This window comes from Orycteropus afer, unplaced genomic scaffold (genome assembly GCF_000298275.1).
Source record: "Orycteropus afer afer isolate SDZICR_OR568_19922 unplaced genomic scaffold, OryAfe1.0 scaffold00126, whole genome shotgun sequence".
Classification (NCBI taxonomy): Eukaryota; Metazoa; Chordata; class Mammalia; order Tubulidentata; family Orycteropodidae; genus Orycteropus; species Orycteropus afer.
Window position 1 is genome coordinate 7,962,671 of NW_006921713.1, and position 21,746 is coordinate 7,984,416.

At 40.7% G+C, this 21,746-nt stretch overlaps 1 protein-coding gene across 1 annotated transcript in view; it reads left to right on the forward strand.

Annotated features, from left to right (window-relative positions):
- GRIN2B (glutamate ionotropic receptor NMDA type subunit 2B) overlaps nt 1-21,746 on the forward strand; it is a 400,284-nt gene that overhangs the window by 314,097 nt on the left and 64,441 nt on the right. The window contains exon 4 of the mRNA XM_007944474.2: nt 20,951-21,153. Coding sequence (XP_007942665.1) covers nt 20,951-21,153 — 203 coding nt within the window. The remainder of the gene's footprint in view (nt 1-20,950; nt 21,154-21,746) is intronic.

Below are 21,746 nucleotides of genomic sequence, written 5' to 3' on the forward strand. Positions count from 1 at the left end.
GGAATTTATCAGTTTGGCATCAAATCTCTTTGAGGGAACAAAAGGAATTTTATTTCTACTAGGGAGCTCTGGTAGCATAATGCCTAAGGCACTTGACTGCTAACCAGAAGGCTGGCAGTTCAAACCCACCAACCATTCCTCGGAAGGAAGGTTGGGCAATCTACTTCTGTAGTGATACAGCCTCGGAAACCCAAGGAGGGGTCACTATGAGTCGGTTCCAACTCGACGGCAAATAACAACAACAACAGTTTGGGCCAGGTCAGGCAAGTGATGCATTATAAATATTATTAATCCCCATTGTAAAGGAGAATGAATTTTACCCTATGGTTCTAGATTTACTCACACGTAAACCCTGGCAACCTTCATCCTCCATTGCAAAAGCCAGTGTCCTCATGAACCTCCTGTTACCATTACCTCCCATTCCTCTCCTTGCCTCTAAAGATGCATGGTTAGAAAATGATCATATAAACCAGTGGTTCTCAAACTTTAGCATGCTTAAGCTTTTTGAAACTCAGGTTTCTGAGTTTTAGCTCCAGAGTTGCTGATTTAGAAAGTCTTAGGTGGAACCTGAAAATTTAAATTTTTAAGAAGTTTCCAAGTGATGCTGATGCTGCTGGTCTAGAACTACACTTTCAGAACCATTGGTCTAAACCATTCAGTTACACTCCACACTAATGAAGTAATACACAGACATGCACAAGGGCAACAAACAGCCCTAAAAAGTGAAGGATCCCAGGCAGTGTGATCTCCTTTTCCCATATAACCAAATTGAAGCTCATGAATGCTAAGTAAACTGATGATTGAGACAGCACCTAAATCCATTGACCCACACTGTGAAACATCCCCTAAAAGCTTTCACGCACGCACACTGTGACATGTGTCCTAAAACCATTGATCCGCCCTGTCTCCCTGTTTTGCTTCTCCAAACTTAGTAAGTTTCCCCATCACCTGGACTGATTCAGCCCTCTTTTCCCCATCATGTTGCCATAGGTGAAGGTTCTTGGTCCTGATGCACATTAGGAGAGATTGTACACAATACTATTCTTTAGACTGCATCCTGCTTAGAGATTCCATTATAATGGTCTGGGGTAGGGCCCAAGAATCAGCGTTTGAAGAGCTCTGCCAAACCAAGAAACTAACCAACCACGTTTCTGTCTAGGAGATTCTAATTTATGGTGACCCCATGTGTTTCAGAGTAGAGCTGTGCTCCATAGGGTTTTCAAGGCCCTGACCTTTGTAAATTCAATCACCAGGCCTTTCTTCCAAGGTGCCCCTGGGTGTGTTTGAACCACCAAGCCTAGTGCTTAACCATTTGCACCACCCAAGGACCCTGGTAGCTCTATAGGGGATTCCAATATAGAGCCTGTTTAAAAACTACTACCTCAGATGCTCAGGAGGTCACTTCTGGATTTAACATTCTATGTTTATGCTGTCCCTCCCCTTGGAATTCCACCTTGTCTGTCTGCTCCTCTGCCCTCTGGCTAGCCCCCAGCCCTCAAACCTCACAAGTCAGGAACTTGACTCTTTGCCCTGACCCTTTGCTTACTTATCTCTATGCACATTATATTCTATTTCTTTTGTGACACAACGTCATGTCATACCTCATTAACTTCTTCTGCTTAATTAGGCAGAAGACAAATCCCAAACAATGACAGAATACATGGAAATTCAGAGATAAAAACATAAACAACAAATTAGGAGCATTTTTAGAACCCAACAAAAGGGTAACTGTGGAAACAGAGAAGGGACCCATTCCTGGAAAGTGACTTTTATAATAAAAAAAAAAAAAAGAAAAGCCAGAAGAGTATCTGTGCATTTAATATTAACTCCTATATTATTTATTCTCCTGGACTAATCAGCCCTCATATTATGATTCTTAGAGATTGAACACATACTTTATTTTTAGAAAGGAGCTCTGGTGGTATAGTGGTTAAGGCATTTGACTGCTAACCAAAAGGCCAGTGGTTCAAACACATCAGCTGCTCTGTGGAAGAAAAATGAAGCAGTCTGCTTCTGTAATAATTTATAGTCTTGGAAACCCGATGGGGGTTGCTATGAGTTGGAATTGACTCAATTGCAGTGAATTTTTTTTTTTTTTTTTTTGTGAGGGCGTTGTTTTTAAAAGTAACTCAGGTGAAAGACTTCTGTTTCTTTCCTAAATATCTTTTATCCTTTAAGTAAGCAAAATGAAGTCAAAAAGTGAAGCAGTAATCTGGACCCTTTGGCTTCTCCAAACGATCTTTCATTGGAACCTTGAAGATAGCTGAAGCAATTACCACCAGTTGCCATCAAGTCAGTGCCAACTTATGGTGCCCCATGTCTGTCAGAGTAGAATTGTGCTCTACAGGGTTTTCAAGGCTGCTTTTTCAGAAGTAGATCTCCAGGAAAGTGGTAGCTTTTGCCTGGTAGAAATTAGTGGGACCTTCATTTTCTGTTTCCTTTACCTTAGTTAGGCACAGATTTGGAATTTCCAAGTATTAATGGGAGTATAACCTAACTTTACATTAATTTTATTCTGACCCTTTGTAACTTGAACTAAAACTAATTCGAACTAAAAAATTCTTTACCTTTTTCTTTTTCCGGCCTGCCGGTAAAGCTTTAGTTGGTGGAGCCTTTTCAGTTGAGCTGTCACTCTCAATGAAATTCTTTCCCAATCAAATGGCTTTAGTTAAGTTGAGAGGCAATTTAGTAAAGGTGAGGGGCACTGAGACAATTTAGTATTTAATTCCACCATGTGCTCTGGACATGAACCCAAGGCCTGGGGACTGGTGCCTTTCTGCTAATTACCATGTCAGGCATCTGGAAACCCGCCTCTTCTGCCTCATCTGAGTTGACTAATTAATTAAGCTGTGTTTGTAAACAGGCATTTTTTCCCCCAGCACTTTTTTCATCATCTGTTTCTTTAGCCACAAGCTGGTGACCCCATTTAATGGTAAACTAAGTGGCCAAAAATTCTTTTCTCCTACGGGCTAGGGAGGTACCTTTTGGAGCCTTCCCAGTACTATGCAGGAAGCTCAGGCTTTGGAGTGAGGCAGATAAAAAATTGAATCCAGTTTCAACCATTTATTAATTATGCCACCACAGCAAATTACTTCCCATCTCAAAATGTTAGTTTCCCCATTTTTTCCCTACCAAATCTACCACTTAGCACAGTGTGCGGTACATCATTTAAAAAAGAAACACCACCAAAACACCCTGCCATGGAGTCGATTCCTACTCATAACGACCCTATAAGACAGAGTAGAACTTCCCCATAGGGTTACCAAAAGTGTAAATCTTTATGGAACTAGACTGCCACCTCTTTCTCTCACAGAGTGGCTGGTAAGTTCAAACTGCTGCCAACCTTTTGGTTAGCAGCTGAATGCTTTAACCACTGCACCACAAGAACTCCTTGGTACATCATTCTTATTGTTGTTGTTATGTGCTGTCGAGTCGGACCCAACTCATAGTGACCCCTCCTTGAGTTTCTGAGGCAGTATTACTACGGGAGTAGATCGCCCAACCTTCCTTCCGAGGAGTGGCTGGTGGGTTTGAACTGCCAGCCTTCTGGTTAGCAGTCAAGTGTCTTAGGTACTACGTTACTGGTACATTATTGGTACCCTCTAAATATTGGTTATTTTTCGCTGAATGGGAGTGCTCATTCTACCTTGCCTTTGTACATAGATTGGTCCTTTTCAAGATATTTCCACGTACATTATCACATTTGTTGCTGCCAAACCCCTAGAGGGGAATTTTGGTCAATCTTATTGCCCTCATATTTTATAGATAGAATATCAAGCTCTGCAAGGTTAAGGGGCAAGTTCCCAGGGCTAGTGAGAGGCAGAGCTGGGTCAAGAATCTTGCGTAGCCTACTGCTCTTGATTTGAGACCAGGAACCTCCCTGATCTTCAGTGGGTAATATGAAATTAGGTTATAAACATGGAGGGAGGGGAGGAGTTCAACAAGATATCCCTAAAACACTGAATAAAATAAATTGTTGAGATACCACTGATACTAAAGGTACTGAAGTACCTGTTAGAGAAGCATTATTTAATTCATGAGAACATGCTGACAGCTTAGCTTTTGTATTGCTCATTCTATAGCATCCTCCCTCATCCCATTCCACCAGCTTTTGTTAGTTTATGGGTAAGTTGTTAGTAACTATTGTGACTCCAATTTATTAATTAATTTCAATAATAATAACACTTAACATCTGGACAGTTTGATGTATGTTTGATTCTCCTATCAGTCCTGTAAGATTAGTAGAAAGAGTGTGTGTGTGTGTGTGTGTGTGTGTGTATACTTACCCACTTTGCTGATAAAGAAACTCAAGATTCCAAGAGGTTAAATGATTTGTCACATTCACAGGTCTTGTGAGTGGTAGGGCTGGGCCTGAAATCCAGGACTTCAAATTCTATGTTTAGCACCATTTTAACAGTACTACAATTAAGAAGGACTTACGTCAGCACTGTACTTATATTAAAGAGCTCTAACGAACTTTGTGCTATTTTGTCTTTTAATTCTATCTCTTGTTTGTCTTTCTTCTTGCTTCTTATCTTCTTCCTTAGTACTGCTTGATATATGTGGCCTTTTCTTGAAGTGACTATGTTTATGTTAACCTCTGCTATGTAAAAGCCACCTCAAAACTTACTAGTTTGGAATAACAACCATTGTTTTTGCTCATAAAATTTTGGGTCAACAGTTTGAGTTGGAATAAGCTGGGTGGTTCTTGGGCTGGTCTCACATGGGATCACTCATCTGGCTGCATTCATTTGGTGGCTCACTTGAGACTGGATAATCCAAGATGGCCTTGCTCTCATGTCCTACTCTTGGCACTCACTGGACCTCTTCTGCATGTCCACTCATTCTCCAAGAGGCTTGTCCAAGATTTTTCAGTGGTGTCAGCAGCCCCCTTGCACAATCACTCATCAAGTCTCTACATATGTCATATTGTTTGATGTCCTAATGGCCAAAGTAAGTCACAAAGCCAAATCCAGAGTCAGAGTGAGAAGGGACAACACTTTTTCTACCTCCTGGATACTGGGAACATGATTCATTGGGTACCACTAATATAATAACCTACCATAAGTAGATATGAAAATAATATCTAAATGATATCTACCTTATGAAACTCTTCTGAAGATTAAATTTGATAATGCATGTGCAGTGTTTAGCATGGCCCCTGACACATAGTAAATGCTCAATAAATATTACCAAAAACCAAACTCACTGCCACTGAGTAGGTTCCAACTCCTAGCAACCCTCATTGGGTTTCCATGACTATAAATCTTTATGAGAAAAGATTGCCTCATCTTCCTCCTGCAGAGAATCTGATGGGTTTGAACTGCTGACCTTCTAGTTAGCAGCCAAATGCCTTACCCACTACACCACCAGAGCTCCTAATATTGTTAATAGAATCATCTTCATTGATTATTAATTTCTTGAAACAAGTTCCTCCTTTGCAATCCAATTCATTCTTTTATTCAACTAACATTTTTTGAGTACCCACCGTGGTACTATTCCCTGTGCTTGGCTTTGGGGACACTAGAAAATAACATTCAACCCATGCCATTAAGGAACTTATAGTCTACTGTGAGAGACCAGACACGTGAACAGTTAAATATAAGATAGTATAGCAAGTTTGCTAATAGAGATACAAGGTTTTTTGAAGTACACAGGAAGGATATCTAACCCTTTTACCCAGTCTGCAAGTGTGGCGAGGAAAGTCTTCTTGAAGTAGATCATACCTGGATTGTACAGTTTGAGTAGGTGTCATCCAGAAGATGAAGAGTTTAAAACAGAGGATACCAGCATGAGTCAAGACATTCAAGTACAAATAGCATGGTGCTCTGTTATCAAATACAATTAAAGGCTAGGAGTTTTAAAGAGAGAAGCCAGAGAAGAAAGAAGGAAAGCAGGCAGGAGGGAAGAATGGAAGCGGGGACAGGGAGGGGAACGGAAAAGGGAAAGGGTGTGGGAGAAAATGTGTTCTTCTCCAAGGAGGTTAGATATTACTCTGTAGGTGAATGGGAAGGCACTGACAGGCTTTGTGAAGAGAAAAGACAGGGTCAGATCTGCATTTTAGAGAGATGACTCTGAGGCCAAGTGGAGGGTAAAGTGGAGGAAAATGAGACTGGATATTGAAAACCAGCTAGATTAATTTAGAAATCCAGGCAAGGGGTGGGGCATCTGAGAATAGAAGCCAGGATGGAATCCTTCCTTGCCATTTCCACCCTCTGTAGTTGAAGGAAGGCATTTTAGTGAGAAATAGAATGACCTTGGATGCCCTAGTTTAGATAGTATAGTCTAGAATTCTTGAGAAAAACTATTTTCTACATACTTATCAAGTATGCTTGTCCTCAAAATTGATCTTTGCTGGCTAATGAGGGGTGGTAGATCTTGAGCAATCTTAACTGAGTGTCATTAGGAATTGAGTCCTGTTCTGCATGGTCCTAGTGAAGTATGAGGAAGCTGTTCTATGACTTCTGTGAGGTAATGTAGAATAATGAGTACTTTTTTGGACATACATCTTCCATGATTTTTTGTCTTTGTCTCTGTGATGTAGCCTTCTTAAATTATAATGTATTGTTAATGACTTTGACCTCTTCCCCTTGTGCTCCCTTACTGCCTCAGTAATTTTTATGTGTCTTTTCAATGTTTATGCCTTGTTTCTTTCCATGTATATTCACAACCTTATGTCTTGGACTTCCTGGGCTGATCATGCTTTCAACTATTCCATCTCATTGTCCCTGAAAGCATTCGTAATTACCAGAGTTTACAGTCAGATTTGTGGTCTGGAAAACATCGTCATTATACTTGGGCATTGTGTTCCATTTCCAAATGCTTTCTGTTACTTTCCTTTTGACACTTGTGTATAAGCCCCCTGCAGTGTTAAAAAACAGCTCTCTACCCTCTCATTTGGAAGCTCTGGTAGTGTAGTGCCTAAGGCACTTGACTGCCAACCAGAAGGCTGGTGGTTCAAACCCACCAGCCACTCCTCGGAAGGAAGGTGGGGCAATTTACTTCCGTAGTGATACTGCCTCGGCAACCTAAGGGGGGGTCACTATGAGTCCGGTCCGACTCAACGGCACATAACAACAACAGCAACAACAACACCCTCTCATTTGATGAAGTCCTGCTTAGCCCAGCTACTTTTTCTCCCTCCTGAAAATTTGTGTTGGAACTTGATTTGGTTTGGTCAGTTGGTTTAGTGAATATGCAGCTTTTTTGCATCATTGTTGGTTAAAGTGTCTCATATGAGATATAGTTGGAGAGGTGCAAGCCCAGTAGGTCTAAGATTCCTGCATATGGGAAGATTCCTGCATATTTTCAAATAACCTTTTCTTTAAACACATATGAAACATTTAAAATTCAGAGGAAGATCATAAAGACAGATGAGGTAAAGTTGACCAGGAGTCAAGGTGCAGAGCAAGCCAGAGGATCAGTGCAGTAAGCTTTGTTTGAAAAGCAGGATAATCTTCTCTGGCTCCTAGGGGTCTTCCTGTGTAATTTAGTATGCTTTGGATCATGGCACTGTTTCCACTTCATGACTTTCAGCCTCCTCCTGCCGTGGGATGTTTAAGGCTATAGCAGGCCCAAGGCACCCAGGGCTGCCTAAGGAAAAAGGACAGGTGGACTATTCCAGATCAATACCATTTATTGCCTAATAATTGCCTAATATTGTTCTCTGCATTTCAGTGCCTTAAGGACTATTCCAGGCAATAGAGAGGAATGGTGTAAAGCAAAGATTCTGCTGTCAGACTGCCTGAGTTCAAATCCCACTTCCGCCACTTCTTGGCTTTGGGAACTCCTAGGGAGAGGTTTTATAGGAACCTTCTGATTATGAGCTCTTAATCATGGGCAAATATTTGCTTAAGGGATACATGAATAGTAGAAAAGGAGAAAGAAGATATAGAAACTACTGAACCTGGAAGCAGGGGTTGGCATATGGGCCAGCTTATAACAGATGCCAAGTGACCTGCTGAATGAAATTGTCTACAGCTGTAGACAATGTACCTGTCCAAGCCACCCCACAAGATTTGGGGGCTGGGTTGGGGATGGAGCCACTAGTCACCATCATGATAACCATAGTCAGTTGACCCTGTCCAAACCCAAGACTCTGAAAGACTTGAAAGGTGGATCACTTCTTCCCTTTCCTTGGACTCATGCAGGAACTTGCCAATGAGTGGTTGTGGAGTCTACCCCAACCTATTTCTTGGCTCCTGTGATGTGTTCACAGAAGGTCAGTGATGATTAATACCACTGTGACCACCACAACCACTGTCCTTTACTCATTGCACACCACTGGCATTTTGCAAAATGTTTAACATGCATTATTGAATGTATTTTTCAGCAAAATTACCATTTATGGATGGATACACAATGCATTATGGAGAATTTTTGGTTGTAAGGAGTAGACACCCAACATCACTAGTTTAAGCAAAAGGCAAATTTATTATAAGGATACTGGATTTTCTCAACAGAATCCACACTGTGAATGTGGCTGAGCATCCAGAATAATTACAACCTAGGACTTTGATGCTCTCAAAAATCATGTGTACTGTCATACTTACATGTAATTTTCTATGGCTACTAGCTTCATTCTGGTTTTTCCTGAAAGACCAATTTTCTCCATAGGGTACAAAACATAGCTTCTGAATTTTATGTATTATAGCTTAAATATTAAATATAAGACTGCTTTGACACTTTTCTATGGTTCTAAGACCAAAAATGTCAAGGATTTCACCCGACTAGTCAGTTGCCCCACGCTTTAACCAGTCAGCTGTGGCTGGATTAGGTGGAAATGGGAAATACAATAACATGAAAATTTTCACAGGACCATGTGGTTGGAGTTGAGGAAGAGGCATTTCACAAAAGAGGGAGATATGGGCTAAAGAGATAGAGAAAGAAAGAAGAGAGTGATTGGAAAACAGGGCAGGGGTGGTTGGTTGATAAAGCAGCAGATTTCAACAGCACAGAATTTAATGTGATTAGGTTACTTGTCCAGAGCCACACACAATGGTGAAGCCAGAACTCAAATTAGACCTTTCTAACTCCAAAGCTTTTGCTCTTAACTAATATGACAAATAAAGTAAGTGGAGTGAATGAATGAATGAATGAATACATACATGCATACATATATACCTTGCCAAGAAATTCTCAATGAGGGAGTTAGAGTTCAGAATGGTCAGACATGATGCACTTTTGTTCCACCATTACAACTTGTCATTTGAGGATAAAGGTAGAGTGTAATTAGAAGGTAACCTGATCATGAGTGGTGTCAGTAGCTGAAGCCTGGGGTCTAGTCTCCAAGAGCAGATTATAATCGCACCCCTGGAGCCCACCGTCATCCATCAATCTTTCAGTCAGTCAGTGACCCTGCTGAGATGTGCTCTGGAGGAAGCCAAGGCCTTGGGTGATGCACGCATATCCAAAGCCAAATGTTAAAGGAGGAAGTTGATTCAAGAATGTAGGACTAGCCTTGGGGCTATTTAAGTTTGAGAGGTCCGTATCTGAGTCCAGCATGGCCCAGAGGATGGTTTACAACTTGTTTTTGATGTTCTAGAAAAGTGATGTGCTCTGGAAGAAAGCACCCCAGAGAAAAAGGCAGTACTGATTTCTCAGTAACTGAGTGCCTCCAAGTTCTAGAACAGGACTCTGATGGTTGCTTTCCAAGGATATAGAGTTGGAACTTGGAAAATTTCTAGCTCTTGAACCAGGAAGGCATCAGATACTTCAGGAAAGTTTATTGGAGTCCTTTAGCCTACTTGAGCTTATTTAGCAAACTCCTTACAAAATTCTCTGACCTAAAGGAATTAATGCCCTTTCTAAAATAACCATCTTATTTCAGGGAAGGGTTTATGGAGAGGTAACACCTGGCTCATGCTGTGCTCTTTGGATTCAAGGCCTTTTGTAAATCTAGAAGGGTAGTGGTATTTTTCCCTCCTCTGATTTTTGTTTTTATTTGCACCTGAATGATAATAGTGCATTAAATGAAAAGAATTGCATGGGATTTACCCTGACATTTTGAAAAACACTGAATTAAAAACTTTGGAAGCTGGATTTTTTTCATTATTACCCACTCTCCATTTACATGGCACCCACTTGCCATGTTAAGGTGCTCTGGAAGCTTGATGGTTAAGCACTCAGCTGCTAATCCAAAAGTTGTCAGTTTTAACCCATCAACCACTCTGTGGGAGAAAGATGAGGCAGTTTGCTTCCACAAAGATTAGAGCCTTAGACACTCTATGAAAACAGTTCTACTCTGTCCTATAGTGTTGCTATGAATTGGAATTGACTTAAAGGCAACAGGTTGGGTTGAGCTGGCTTTTAGGAGGAAATTAGGCACTCAAAGAGGTGCACTAATGTTTTCAGTAGGAGTGTTGTTGTTATTAAGTACCGTAGAATCAGTTCTGGCACATAGCAATCCCATGTGCAACAGAACAAAATACTACCAGGTCCTGTGCTGTTCTCACAGTCATTTCTATGCTTGAGCCCACTGTTGCAGCCACTGTGTCAATCCATGTAGGTGACAGTCCTTCTCTATTTTTGCTGACCCTCTACTTTTGAAGCATGATGTCCTTCTCCAGGGATTTTTCCCTCCTGATAACATGTCAAAGTATGTGAGACAGAGTCTCACCACCTTCACTTCTAAGGAGCATTCTGGATGTATGTATTCTAAGATGGATTTGTTTGTTCAATAGGAGTAGTAAGAGTAATAATATGAAAGAAGAGAAAAGTAACAATTACTTGTTTAGGACTACAATATACTAGGCACAGAGTGGTTAAAGAACTCACCAAAGGTCACTCAGCTCCAACTGCCACCAGCTGCCATCCTACCCATCACTTCCCCCACTATGAACTTTAGTTGCCATTTGCCTTTAGAACCCTTTACACACAACCATCAGACCCCAGTTTTGGGGAGGGTGGGATGAGGGTAGGAGGCTATAGGACTGAAACAGACCCTTCTTCTCCCCTCAAATCATAAAAAGATTGTGAGGAATGTCCTATTGGCAACATCATATGGTGAACAAAATACAGGCTCTTGGAGTCAAATGGATCAGGATAAAATTCTGGCCCCTCAATGAGCATCTATATGTGAGCATAATCATATCTATCTTTTAGGGGGTTACTGACAATTCAGTGACATAAATCCATGTGAAGTGCCTGCACATGTCCTGGCCCACAATAGCTACAATTACTCTATTATCACACCCTTGTTTGTGGTGTTATCTGTACTGCCCAAGAGAATCCTTAACTTTCTTTCACGATACCAGATCCTACTCTGCCTCCCCCAGTTCCATCCTTTCACTCTCCAGAGGAAGCGATATGGAGGGAAGAATGTGTGGGGAACAAGCAGCACTGAGAAGGCTAGGCCAGCAGCAACAGTGTGTACCCATAACCCTGAGGGCTCCCAGACTCTCTTAGAAAGGCAGCAGGTCACCCAAGGACAGAGAGGTCCAAGAAGCAACTGATATCTTGACATCACCGGGAGAGCCACACAAGGGCCAGGCAAGAAAGGCTAATGGGGTCTCCCTTTGGCCTGTGTGTCCAGAGTCACCAGCCCCAAGCTCAGTAAGTGCAGAAGCAAATGGGCCAGATACGGCCATGGATCGAATTTGAATATGAAAAAAAAATTTTAAACACTTACTGATTTCTAAATGTAGACATCACTGAGTATGCAAGTGATTAGGATAAGGAACATCAAACCCTGCCCAGTGGCCTTGTTTAGATACTCAATGTAGCAGATTTTGCCATGACACTTTTAGCGATTCACGTGGAAATGAGTCTACCCAGACCAGCCTTAAAACCAGGGAGACTGAAGAGAGACAGAACAAAGAGAGGCAGTATATGGGGCAGCCTTAAATTTTGCATCCTGTGTGGATGAACACTGGGGTGTTACCTAGTGGTGGCTTTGTGGAGAATATGATGTATTTCCCCCACTGACATTAGTCATTAATTTACTGGGCACACTTGTTTTACAAAGAGGTAAAATAATATAGTCCTCATCCTGTGGTAGCATAGTGCCTAAGGCACTTGACTGCTAACCAGAAGGCTGGCAGTTCAAACCCACCAGCCACTCCTCAGAAGGAAGGTTGGGTAATCTACTTCCCTAGTGATACCACCTTGGAAACCCAAGGAGGGGTCATTTTGAGTCGAATCCGACTAGACAGCACGTAACAACAACAACATCCTCAGATTGCTTATATACCCATTCAGAGACAGGAATTTGTACATCAAGATACAGAATAAGTAAACAATACAGTGACAAAGTATATTAGTGATTACCAGGGGCAGGAGGGAAGGGGGAAGAGGGAGTTACTGCTTTGCTAGAGCACTGAGCTTCTGTTAAGGGTGATAGACTAATATGGAGCTGGATAGTGGTGATATTTGCACAACATGATGAACGTAATCAGTATCACTAAATGGTACATGCAAAAACTGTTGAATTGGCAAATGTTTTATTGTATAGGTTTTTCCCACTATCTGAAAGTAGAGCATTCCTATGAAACCTTTTGTGAGCCAAAACAGCATTAAGTGGAGACAATTACCATTAATTTATATGGAAACAATTTTCACATTCTCAGACCTCCAAAAATAATCTACCAAATCATACCAAATAACACATCAAACCTATAATAACACTAACATATAGTGTCACAGACACAGTTCAAATATATAGTGGCTTAAACAAAGTACAGGCATGTGAGTTAATCATTTACCTCAAGTAGACACACGCCCTGGAGAGAACAATCATGGGAGAAGGAAGGGCTGCTTATGCACAGGGAGATAGCTCAGGGTGCAAAAGAGTATGAAGGGATGGACACTGGGAGGAGGTAACAATGGGGAAGAAGTGGGAGGGGAGCTGCTGCATTGTAAATTTTGGTCAATGACATGAGACAAAGTATATGTGAACTGCTGTATGAAAAATGAATTTACTCTGTAAATCTTCACCCAAATCCTAATAAAAAAGAAAAAAATATATATATATAGTGGCTTGATGCTGCCTCTTTAACAGTTCACTGTAAAACAAACACTGAACACTAGCAAAAACAGGTAGTAGTGTAGGTCCTTCAGGGTAAAAGAGAAGTGGCATAAAGCGAACTTTCAAAACGTGAGGAGGGGCACCTGTATATGTATATGTGTGTGTGTGTGTGTGTATATATATATATATATACATACACATACATACACACACACATATATGTATTTACCACAAACATATGTGTGTGTGTGTGTATGTATACTGCAATAAAAAAAATACAGCTCACATTTTAACGTAGTTGTCAAAGAGAAAGGTTGACCCAAAAAAGTATTATGGAAGATCAAATGACAGAATGACCTGGACCTGGATGATCAGAGACAGCATCATGGAGATGACTAGGCATGAGACAGGCAGGAGGATGCAGAGGATCTGAGAAACATGGGAAAGAGTGCAGTCTTCCAGGCAGAGGAAGGAGCTGAGCAGAGGGGAGACTCTGAACAACAACAGATTGCCAAGGAATTGATTCTGACTCATAGCAACTCTGTAGGACAGAATAAAAATGCCCCATAGAGTTTTCAAGTCTGTAACCTTTATGGAAGCAGACTAGTGGGTTTGAACCACCAACTTACAGAAAGAGCAAAATGCCAAAATATACCAAGAAGGAATAAAGACAAATGCTTGAGAGTGGGGTAGATTTCCCTTCTTTTTTTAAATGAAGTGGGAATTCAGAAATCCTGTATGAAAAGACACTGTATTTCAAAAAAGAAAAGAGTCAAGTGTAGTATATAGGGGGAAAAAAAGAAACAGAAGACAAATTCAGAATGGAAACGGTATTTCAAGCACATCTGACAGATAGGGTTACTACTATGATAAGGGTTACTATCATGCTACACCAGGAGCTCTTCCTTGGGAACAGATAAGTAAGACAAACAACTCAATAGAAAATGGGTAAAGGATGTGAGTAGAGGGTAAAAGAGGAAATTCTAAGTGGCTAACAGATGTGGAAAGGTGCTCTGGCTCACTGCGAACCAGGGAGAAGAAAATTAGAGCAATGAGATACGATTTTTCATTCCTTAATAGTGATAAAAACCTAGTGCAGGTGAAAATGTGAGCAAGGAACACTCTCATGCTTGCTGATAGAATTCTAATTGATACAAACTTTTGGTAAAGGATTTTGGCAATACTGAGAACATTTTAAAATATAAATTATAAATACATTTTGAATCTGTTTTTCCATTCCTGGGACTTGATGCTTTAGAAATACCAACCTATGTGTTGTATATTTGGGTATTTTTTGGGGGGAGGAGGAAACTATCCTAAATATTTATCAATCAAGGTATAATTGAATGAATTGAGGCCCATGATATTATAGACAACTAGGCAGCTATGAAAGTTAGATTTACTGTGTATTGAGCTCAAAGAAAGCCTCTGAAGTATCATTAAGTTGGAAAAGTGAATTGTAGAGAAGTGTATATATTATGATTTAATTTGGTAAAATACCCACTCATACATACACACTCATACGTAACACCTTCCTCTCTCTCTCTCTCTCTCTATATATATATATATGTGTGTGTGTGTGTGTGTGTGTGTGCATTTTGTATGGATGTGGAGAAAGGTTGGTTACAAAGGGGTGGGGCAGGGGTGGATAAGAAAAAATAAAGACTGAGAAAAATGAAGATGTACTGTTATGCATTCATCCTTCAAAACCCCATAGAGTTAAGAAGTATATTCTTGGAGAAGAACTAGGAGTGCCCTCCCATCCTCAGATTTCTGCTCTGTCAGCAGACGGCTCTGGCCTGCCAAAGGGCAGCACCAAAACACCACTAGGATGAGCTGCCTGATTTGACACCCCTGTGCTACTAAATGTTGTTGTTAGTTGCCATCATGTTGGTCCATCATTCATGGGTACCCCATGTACAATGGAATCAAATGCTGCATAGGGTTGTCACTGGCTGATTTTTGAAAGTAGATTGCCAGTCCTTTCTTTCCTAGTCTTACTCTGGAAACTGCACTGAAACCTGTTCTGCATCACAACAACACTCAAGCCTCTACCTAATCAGACAGGTGGTGCCTAGCCATGAGGCATCACTGAGAAACAAACCCATGTCTCCCACATGGACAGCAGAATTCTACCACTGAACCACCAATGCCCCCATTTGGTACTGAATAGAATGCAAAATTCTGGCTGCTTTGCAGAGATTCCTCCTGCTACTTCAGCTTGTTCAGGGAAATCACATATAGCTTTAAATTTTGCATTTTAAAAATCAGATGAAAGTTTAAAATAAGCAGCAAGTGTTTAGTGTTAGATCCAGATGTCATCTCAAGCAAGAAACAAAAACGCTTTGATTTTTGAAAAATAACCTTTGACACCTAAAGAGGCTCTAATAAGTGCCTTTGTTCCAGGATCTTAAAAAAATGACTTTCTTTGCGGATGAGAGAGGCAGCCTGGAGAGACTGATGTCCTCTGCTTATCTGCGCAAGGACTGCAGCAGCGTTTACGGCAGCGATGCCCTGCCTGGGTCCCCTCTCCCTTCTCCATGATGACATGCTCACCCTGCTGTGAACGCAGGCTGTTTGTGGTGAAGGGACAAACTCCAGGGCTTGCAGCAGGGAACATGGTCCCTGTGGTCTTTTTTAATGCTTGGCCTTGTCAGGGTGCTAATTGGTACCAATTTCACTGGTGGTAATGGGTAAAATCTGTTAGCAGAAGGAAGACTTTGAAGTTTAAAATCACCAGAGATTGGTTCCCAGAAATTATGATAAAGACAGACTAATGTGCTGTGGGTGTGTGAGGTAGACTTCTTCTGAGGAGAAAATCTCAGCTGTACAGGTGTTCATCCTCTATAAAATCCTAAAAAAACGACTCCATATTTTTCTGAGGAAACTAAGCAAAGATTTTTTTTTTCCTCTTGAGAAAGATGATTTCAGTCCTCAAGAGATCTTTTTAAATGTTAGTATGGCTGATAACTGAATTTTTTATAGACAGATGTTGTTGTTAAATGTGCTTGTGGTAATGATGTTTGTTTAGTGCTTATCTCTAAGGAATTCTGAGTGCTTTACAGACATTTTCTTCATTATTTCTCAAGGCTTTTTTCCTGATCATATTTTAATCTTGACTATAAATTCTTCATTCAGTTTTTCTTGCTGGATTTTCCCTAAAATATTTCCTGTTAACCTCACTTCCTACTTTTCTGCATTTCCAATATTACATACTTATGCCATTTTAGACATTCTAGAAAAACATTCAAGAGTTTTCGTTTTGATGTCTTAGGCTTTTTGTTTCTCAATTTACTGTTCTTCCTCACTCTTTCAAACTTTCCCATGTATGATATTTTCATCAAACTTTCTCCTTCTTGAAATAGGAGTTACTCAAAACATACATTGTTCATCTATATAAATACTTCCTGTTTTATTTAATATTAATTGTTTATTTCTAACATGCTTTCGAAGTTAACACAGCTGTTAACTGAAAGATTGAAAGTTCAAGTCCACCTCAAGGAACTTTGGAAGAAAGGCCTGGCGATCATCTTCTGAGAAATCAGCCATTGGAAACCCCATAGCGCACAGTTCTGCTCTGGGTCACCATGAGCCAAAGTCAGCTCTACAGCAACTGGTTTTTGGTAATATGCCTTGCTACATAAAGAATTAGAGGTCATTGTATCTAAATAAAGAGCCATGGTGGTGCAGTAGTTAGAGAACTCAGATGCTAAATGGAAGTCCACAGTTCAAATTCATGGGAGAAAGATGTGGCTGTCAGCTTCTTCTTCCGTAAAGATTGCAGCCTTGGAAACCTTATGGGGCAGTTCTACTCTGTCCTTTGTGGTCACTATGAGTCAGAATCCGCTGGATGGCAATGGATTTTTTATAGCAGATTTTAAGCTGTCAACCTGGTGGCACTGAACTCGGAGATGGGAAGAGATGCGCACAGTCTAATCAGCCCTTGAGGATAATAGAGATTATCTGGCTGGAGGCCTTTAAGGAAGAGGAGAACTGAGCTAGACCATTTCTTCCCACATGCTTTACTTTCTGTTGTGATGGACTGTCTATGGTTCTTCCATCAAACATCTATATAACTCTGATCATTTGCTCTTTACCTAATGAGCCATCACTTAGGTTTCAAGGCTCAGCTCACAGATAAGCATCTCCATGAGGCCTTTCCCTGACACTTTCAGAAATACCACTACTCTGAATCCCAGAGAATTTTATTCGTACCTTTTACTAGTGTAATGAACAATGTCTTACTTGATATTATTGTCAATAGATAGTCTTCTTCCACAAGACTATCCTCGAAGGACCTGGACCATGTCTTACTCTTTCATTATCAGAGAAACAGCACAGTGTATCAGCCAGGATACCAAGCCCTTGAATCAGATAGCCCAACTTCAAATCCTGACACTGAACTTCATTAACCTGGGACTGTGGGCAAGTCATAAAACCTCCTACACTCATCTGTAGAATGAAACATTAAATAACAGACTCCATCTGACAGGCTTGCTGTGAGGATGAACATGCTCAGTGTCTAGCAATACTAAGCACTCAGTAAATGCTACCTGGTACCATTATCTCTAGCATGTGGCCCAGTGCCCTGCACAAAGATGGTTTGCAATTGTCGGTTGATTTGCATTTAAGTCAAGCAAGGATAAGATCCAGCTAGCTTGGAAGCAGGGAAAAGGCATGCTGGAGAGGAGCTACAGGAACAAATTATTGTTGGAGAAGTGAGAATGGTATATTTAATGAAAATTAGCAGATCATAGAATTATAGGATCAAAACCTAGTTTACCAACTGCAGTAAGATGAACACAGAGCAGTGGAGGACCATCATGCCCTCCCTTCACCTCATGAGCCAGACACTGTAAGTCTATAAATGTAGCCATTTGTTATTGCAATAGCTTTTATAGGCTGTTGTTAATTGAAATATCTCCTTTTCAGTACTGTGCAGTTGCTTTTTAAAAAATCTAAATGCTAGACTTTACGTATAAACAGTGTTAATTCCATTTGGTTCAGTCTATCATGCCAATTAATTCATATCTCTTCCAAACTTGATTCTGCAATGCAGCATATCTCCTATCCCTTCTAGCTTTGTGTTATCTGCAATTTGGTGAGCATAGCTTCTTTATTGTTTTCTAATATACTCTGCAAGTCAATTCTAAGAACAGAGTCCCTTGGGATGTCACTAGAGACCTATTTCCATATTGGCATTGATTCATTAAACATTTATTTGTTTATTTTCTTTTTGGAGATAGGCTGTAAACCTCTTTCAAATCTATCCAAGTATACAATGATCCATATTATATTCTACCTTGTCCATAGGAAAGTCATGGGAAACTTGTCAAGATCCTATGTGTGCAGCATTTTTGCTTTGCAGGTACAATACAAAAAAAAAAAAAAAAAATGCAACTGATTTGCTGCAACTTCTTCCTGGTTAGCCCATTTAGTTCCAAATACCAACAATTTCCTTTTCCGAGTAGAACAGAGGATTTATTCTTTGGAATAGACAGGTTAACATTATAAAGATAGGTTAGGCTCAATGCAAAGATCTTGACCATCTAGGCGAAAAGCTTGGGCAAAATCCTGAAGGCAATGAGGTTATTGAAATTTTTGAATAGGGAATTGTATGACAAAGTGGTATAAGTCCACTTAAAGTCATTTGGCAGTAATGTCCACAATGGACTCTGAGGTGAACCTTATGTGAGATTTGAACTTTACTGCTGTAATCCCAGAATAAGCTCCTAGACTACAATGAGCCAGGCTGATAGAAGTGAGGGAAAAAAAAACACCTAAATTTAAAAGAAGAAATGAGATGGTGCTATTGAGGGACAATGCTAGGAATGGAAAATATTTTTAATTACTTCAGGGTTTCCAACATTTTCACATCATTTAACACTTAGAGAGTAGTTTCACTTTGGTCACTGGGGCAAACACAGCTTCTTGGGGCTGGAGGTAACCCAATATGATGGCCCCTCAAGGTTAGGTCTTCCCTTGCCAAACCCCACTTCTACCAACCACAGGTAAAGGACATTAATATCTCTACATGGCTGGGAAGCTATTCAGAAAATTCTGCTTTAGAAATAAGTCATTTAGCAATATTCAGATTGGCACCAAAATCAGGACCAACAGTAATGAGAAGACGATACGTACAAAGAGAAGTAGATGTTTGGTTCCAAGTGTAATTGTGAACACAGAAGCATAACTTAGTTTGCACAGTTGACAGAAAACTAATCAGCATCAGGGCTAATGCCAAGGAAGGTCTGTGAAGGTGACAAAGATAGCATAGGACACCAGGCCACTGCCCATGTTTTAATGATGCAATAAAACAAGGGCAGAGGCTGTACAGACCTAATTAGGGCATGGAAGTGGGCACCACCCTGAACGAGAGGGAGGTGTATACAGACCACACCTAGGGAAGCACTGGGTAGAAACCTAAGTGTAGGCAAAAGCCAAACCAAAGAAAGGAGACTGTTTTGGTTTTATGTGAATATGTAAATCCAACAAAATATATATGCTTAAAAATGTATATAGTGCCAATTTTTATATTAAAAATATAGATACTTAAAAATTTAGATATTGCCAACTTGTTGCTTCTTAGGAGATGTATGTACTTAAGAAGTTAAATAGTTTTGTATTCCTGGTGCCTCACCTGTTCTAATTTGCATTACTGCATGGAGGATATCATAGACTGGGATTATGCAGGGGTTTGCAATCCATAATACTTGGTCGTAATTAAGATCCTCAGTGTAGAAAATTATGAGGTATTCCTCTTGCTTCAATAAACTCAATGGCAGAGTGAGAACAAGAACTCACCAACAAAGTCATGTAGATTTTATTATAAAAACAAGAATGGATGGCTCTACTAAAAGACAATAATAATTAAAAAAAAACACCTCACTGCCATTGAGTCATTTCTGACTCATCATCACCCACTGGGTTTCTAAGGCTGTAAATCTTTATGGAAGTAGATCACCCTGTCTTCCTTCCACGGAGCAGCTGGTGGGTTTGAACCACTGACCTTCCACTTATCAGTCAAGTGCCTTATCCACTGCACCACCAGAATTCCTCTAAAAGATAATGGAACCCACATATTTCTTCTGATGATTGGCAGAAGAGCCTCCACATGGCAGGGGGCATCATTGTTAAAAAAAAAAACAAAAAAAAAACCCGACTGATACTGACCCTGTATCAGGTAAGAATGCTCCTCCCTGATTTGGACAGCATTCAGCTGTGTGGATATACCTGGAAGCTCACAGAGAGACCTATCTGATTATCCAAGGGCTTCCACCTGGCCCAGCAGGTGCATCTCTGCATTGACCAATGGCATTCATCACCAGCCCAACCACACTCCCTTCTCCAGCCACGCTGTGTCAGTATTCTTTAATCCTGACTTACCATTTTATTCCAATTCAGATCTACCCAGTTCTTCACTCAGCTCCCCACTGGACCTCCCTTACAAGCCAAACCACATCCTTCTGGCTCATTTGCTTGTCATCTTGTTGACCTTTATAAAGCTATTTGCTGTTCTCACTCATAGTCCCTGTTACAGTTAAGTAGAAAAAGCCGACAGCCACACATAACACAGGAAACTCTGGCATCCTCACGGCACTTGGTACAGGCGTCAGTTTTAGCACTTACCACATAGCTCTGTAAACGTTTGTTTACATTTCTGACTTCTTCACTCAGTGTGAGCTTCATGCAGGGCAGACTGATGCTTTTTAGGGCCACAGTATATAGCATGGTGCCTGGCACACAGTAGGTCCTCATTTAATGTTTGGTAAGTGGATGAATAAATGAATGTGTCACCTTTTCTAGTTTTGGACACATCAATCTCATTTTGAGGGTTATAGCATATGGTTAATAATGTATTCTGTCTTATGCAGGATGCCTGCATCTGTTTACTTTGTTTGACAGCTTCTTGGGAACATTCAGGCAATGCTGGGAGAGGCTGTTTGTGGTCAGTAGTTTCTGAGTCTTCTGTTTATCCCTGTACAGGTGGGGAAGTGGAAAGACAAATCCTTGCAGATGAAGTACTACGTGTGGCCCCGAATGTGTCCTGAGACAGAGGAACAGGAGGATGATCACTTGAGCATTGTGACCCTGGAGGAGGCTCCATTTGTCATTGTGGAAAGTGTGGATCCTCTGAGTGGAACCTGCATGAGGAATACAGTTCCCTGCCAAAAACGCATCATCTCTGAGTACGGCACCTCCCTTAATGGCTCTGGGTGATCAGGGATGATCAGATATGCTCTAGCTCTAACTTTTGGCTGGCCTGGGAGGTGAACTAGAGAATGAATTTGGTACCATGTCTGATTTTCAGTTACTATAAGGAGCTCTGGTGGCACAGTGGTTAAGGTATTTGGCTGCTAACCAAAAGGTCAGTGGTTCAAACCCACCAACCACTCCATGGGAGAAAAATGAGGTAATCTTCTTCCATAAAGACTTACAGCTTTGGAAACCCTAAAGGGCAGTCCTACTCTGTCCTGTAGGATCACTGTGAGTTGGAATTGACTTGATAGCAGTGGGTTAGGTGATATTGAGCCATGGAATGACTGGCCGCCCTGTGGTGTGATGTCTGCTTCTATCCAGAACATGCGTTGGGAGAATTACTGCTACCTCTGCTAACATTTCTCTGGCCTTACATGGCCTCTATGACCAGGATCTCCAATTTATGGAGATTTAAATTTATTACTGATATTGAAGTATATTTTCTTGAGCCAGCATGTTCTGAAATTTTAGGATATGGAAACATTTTTAGAAATAGATAAAACAAATCTATGCTGTTAGAAGT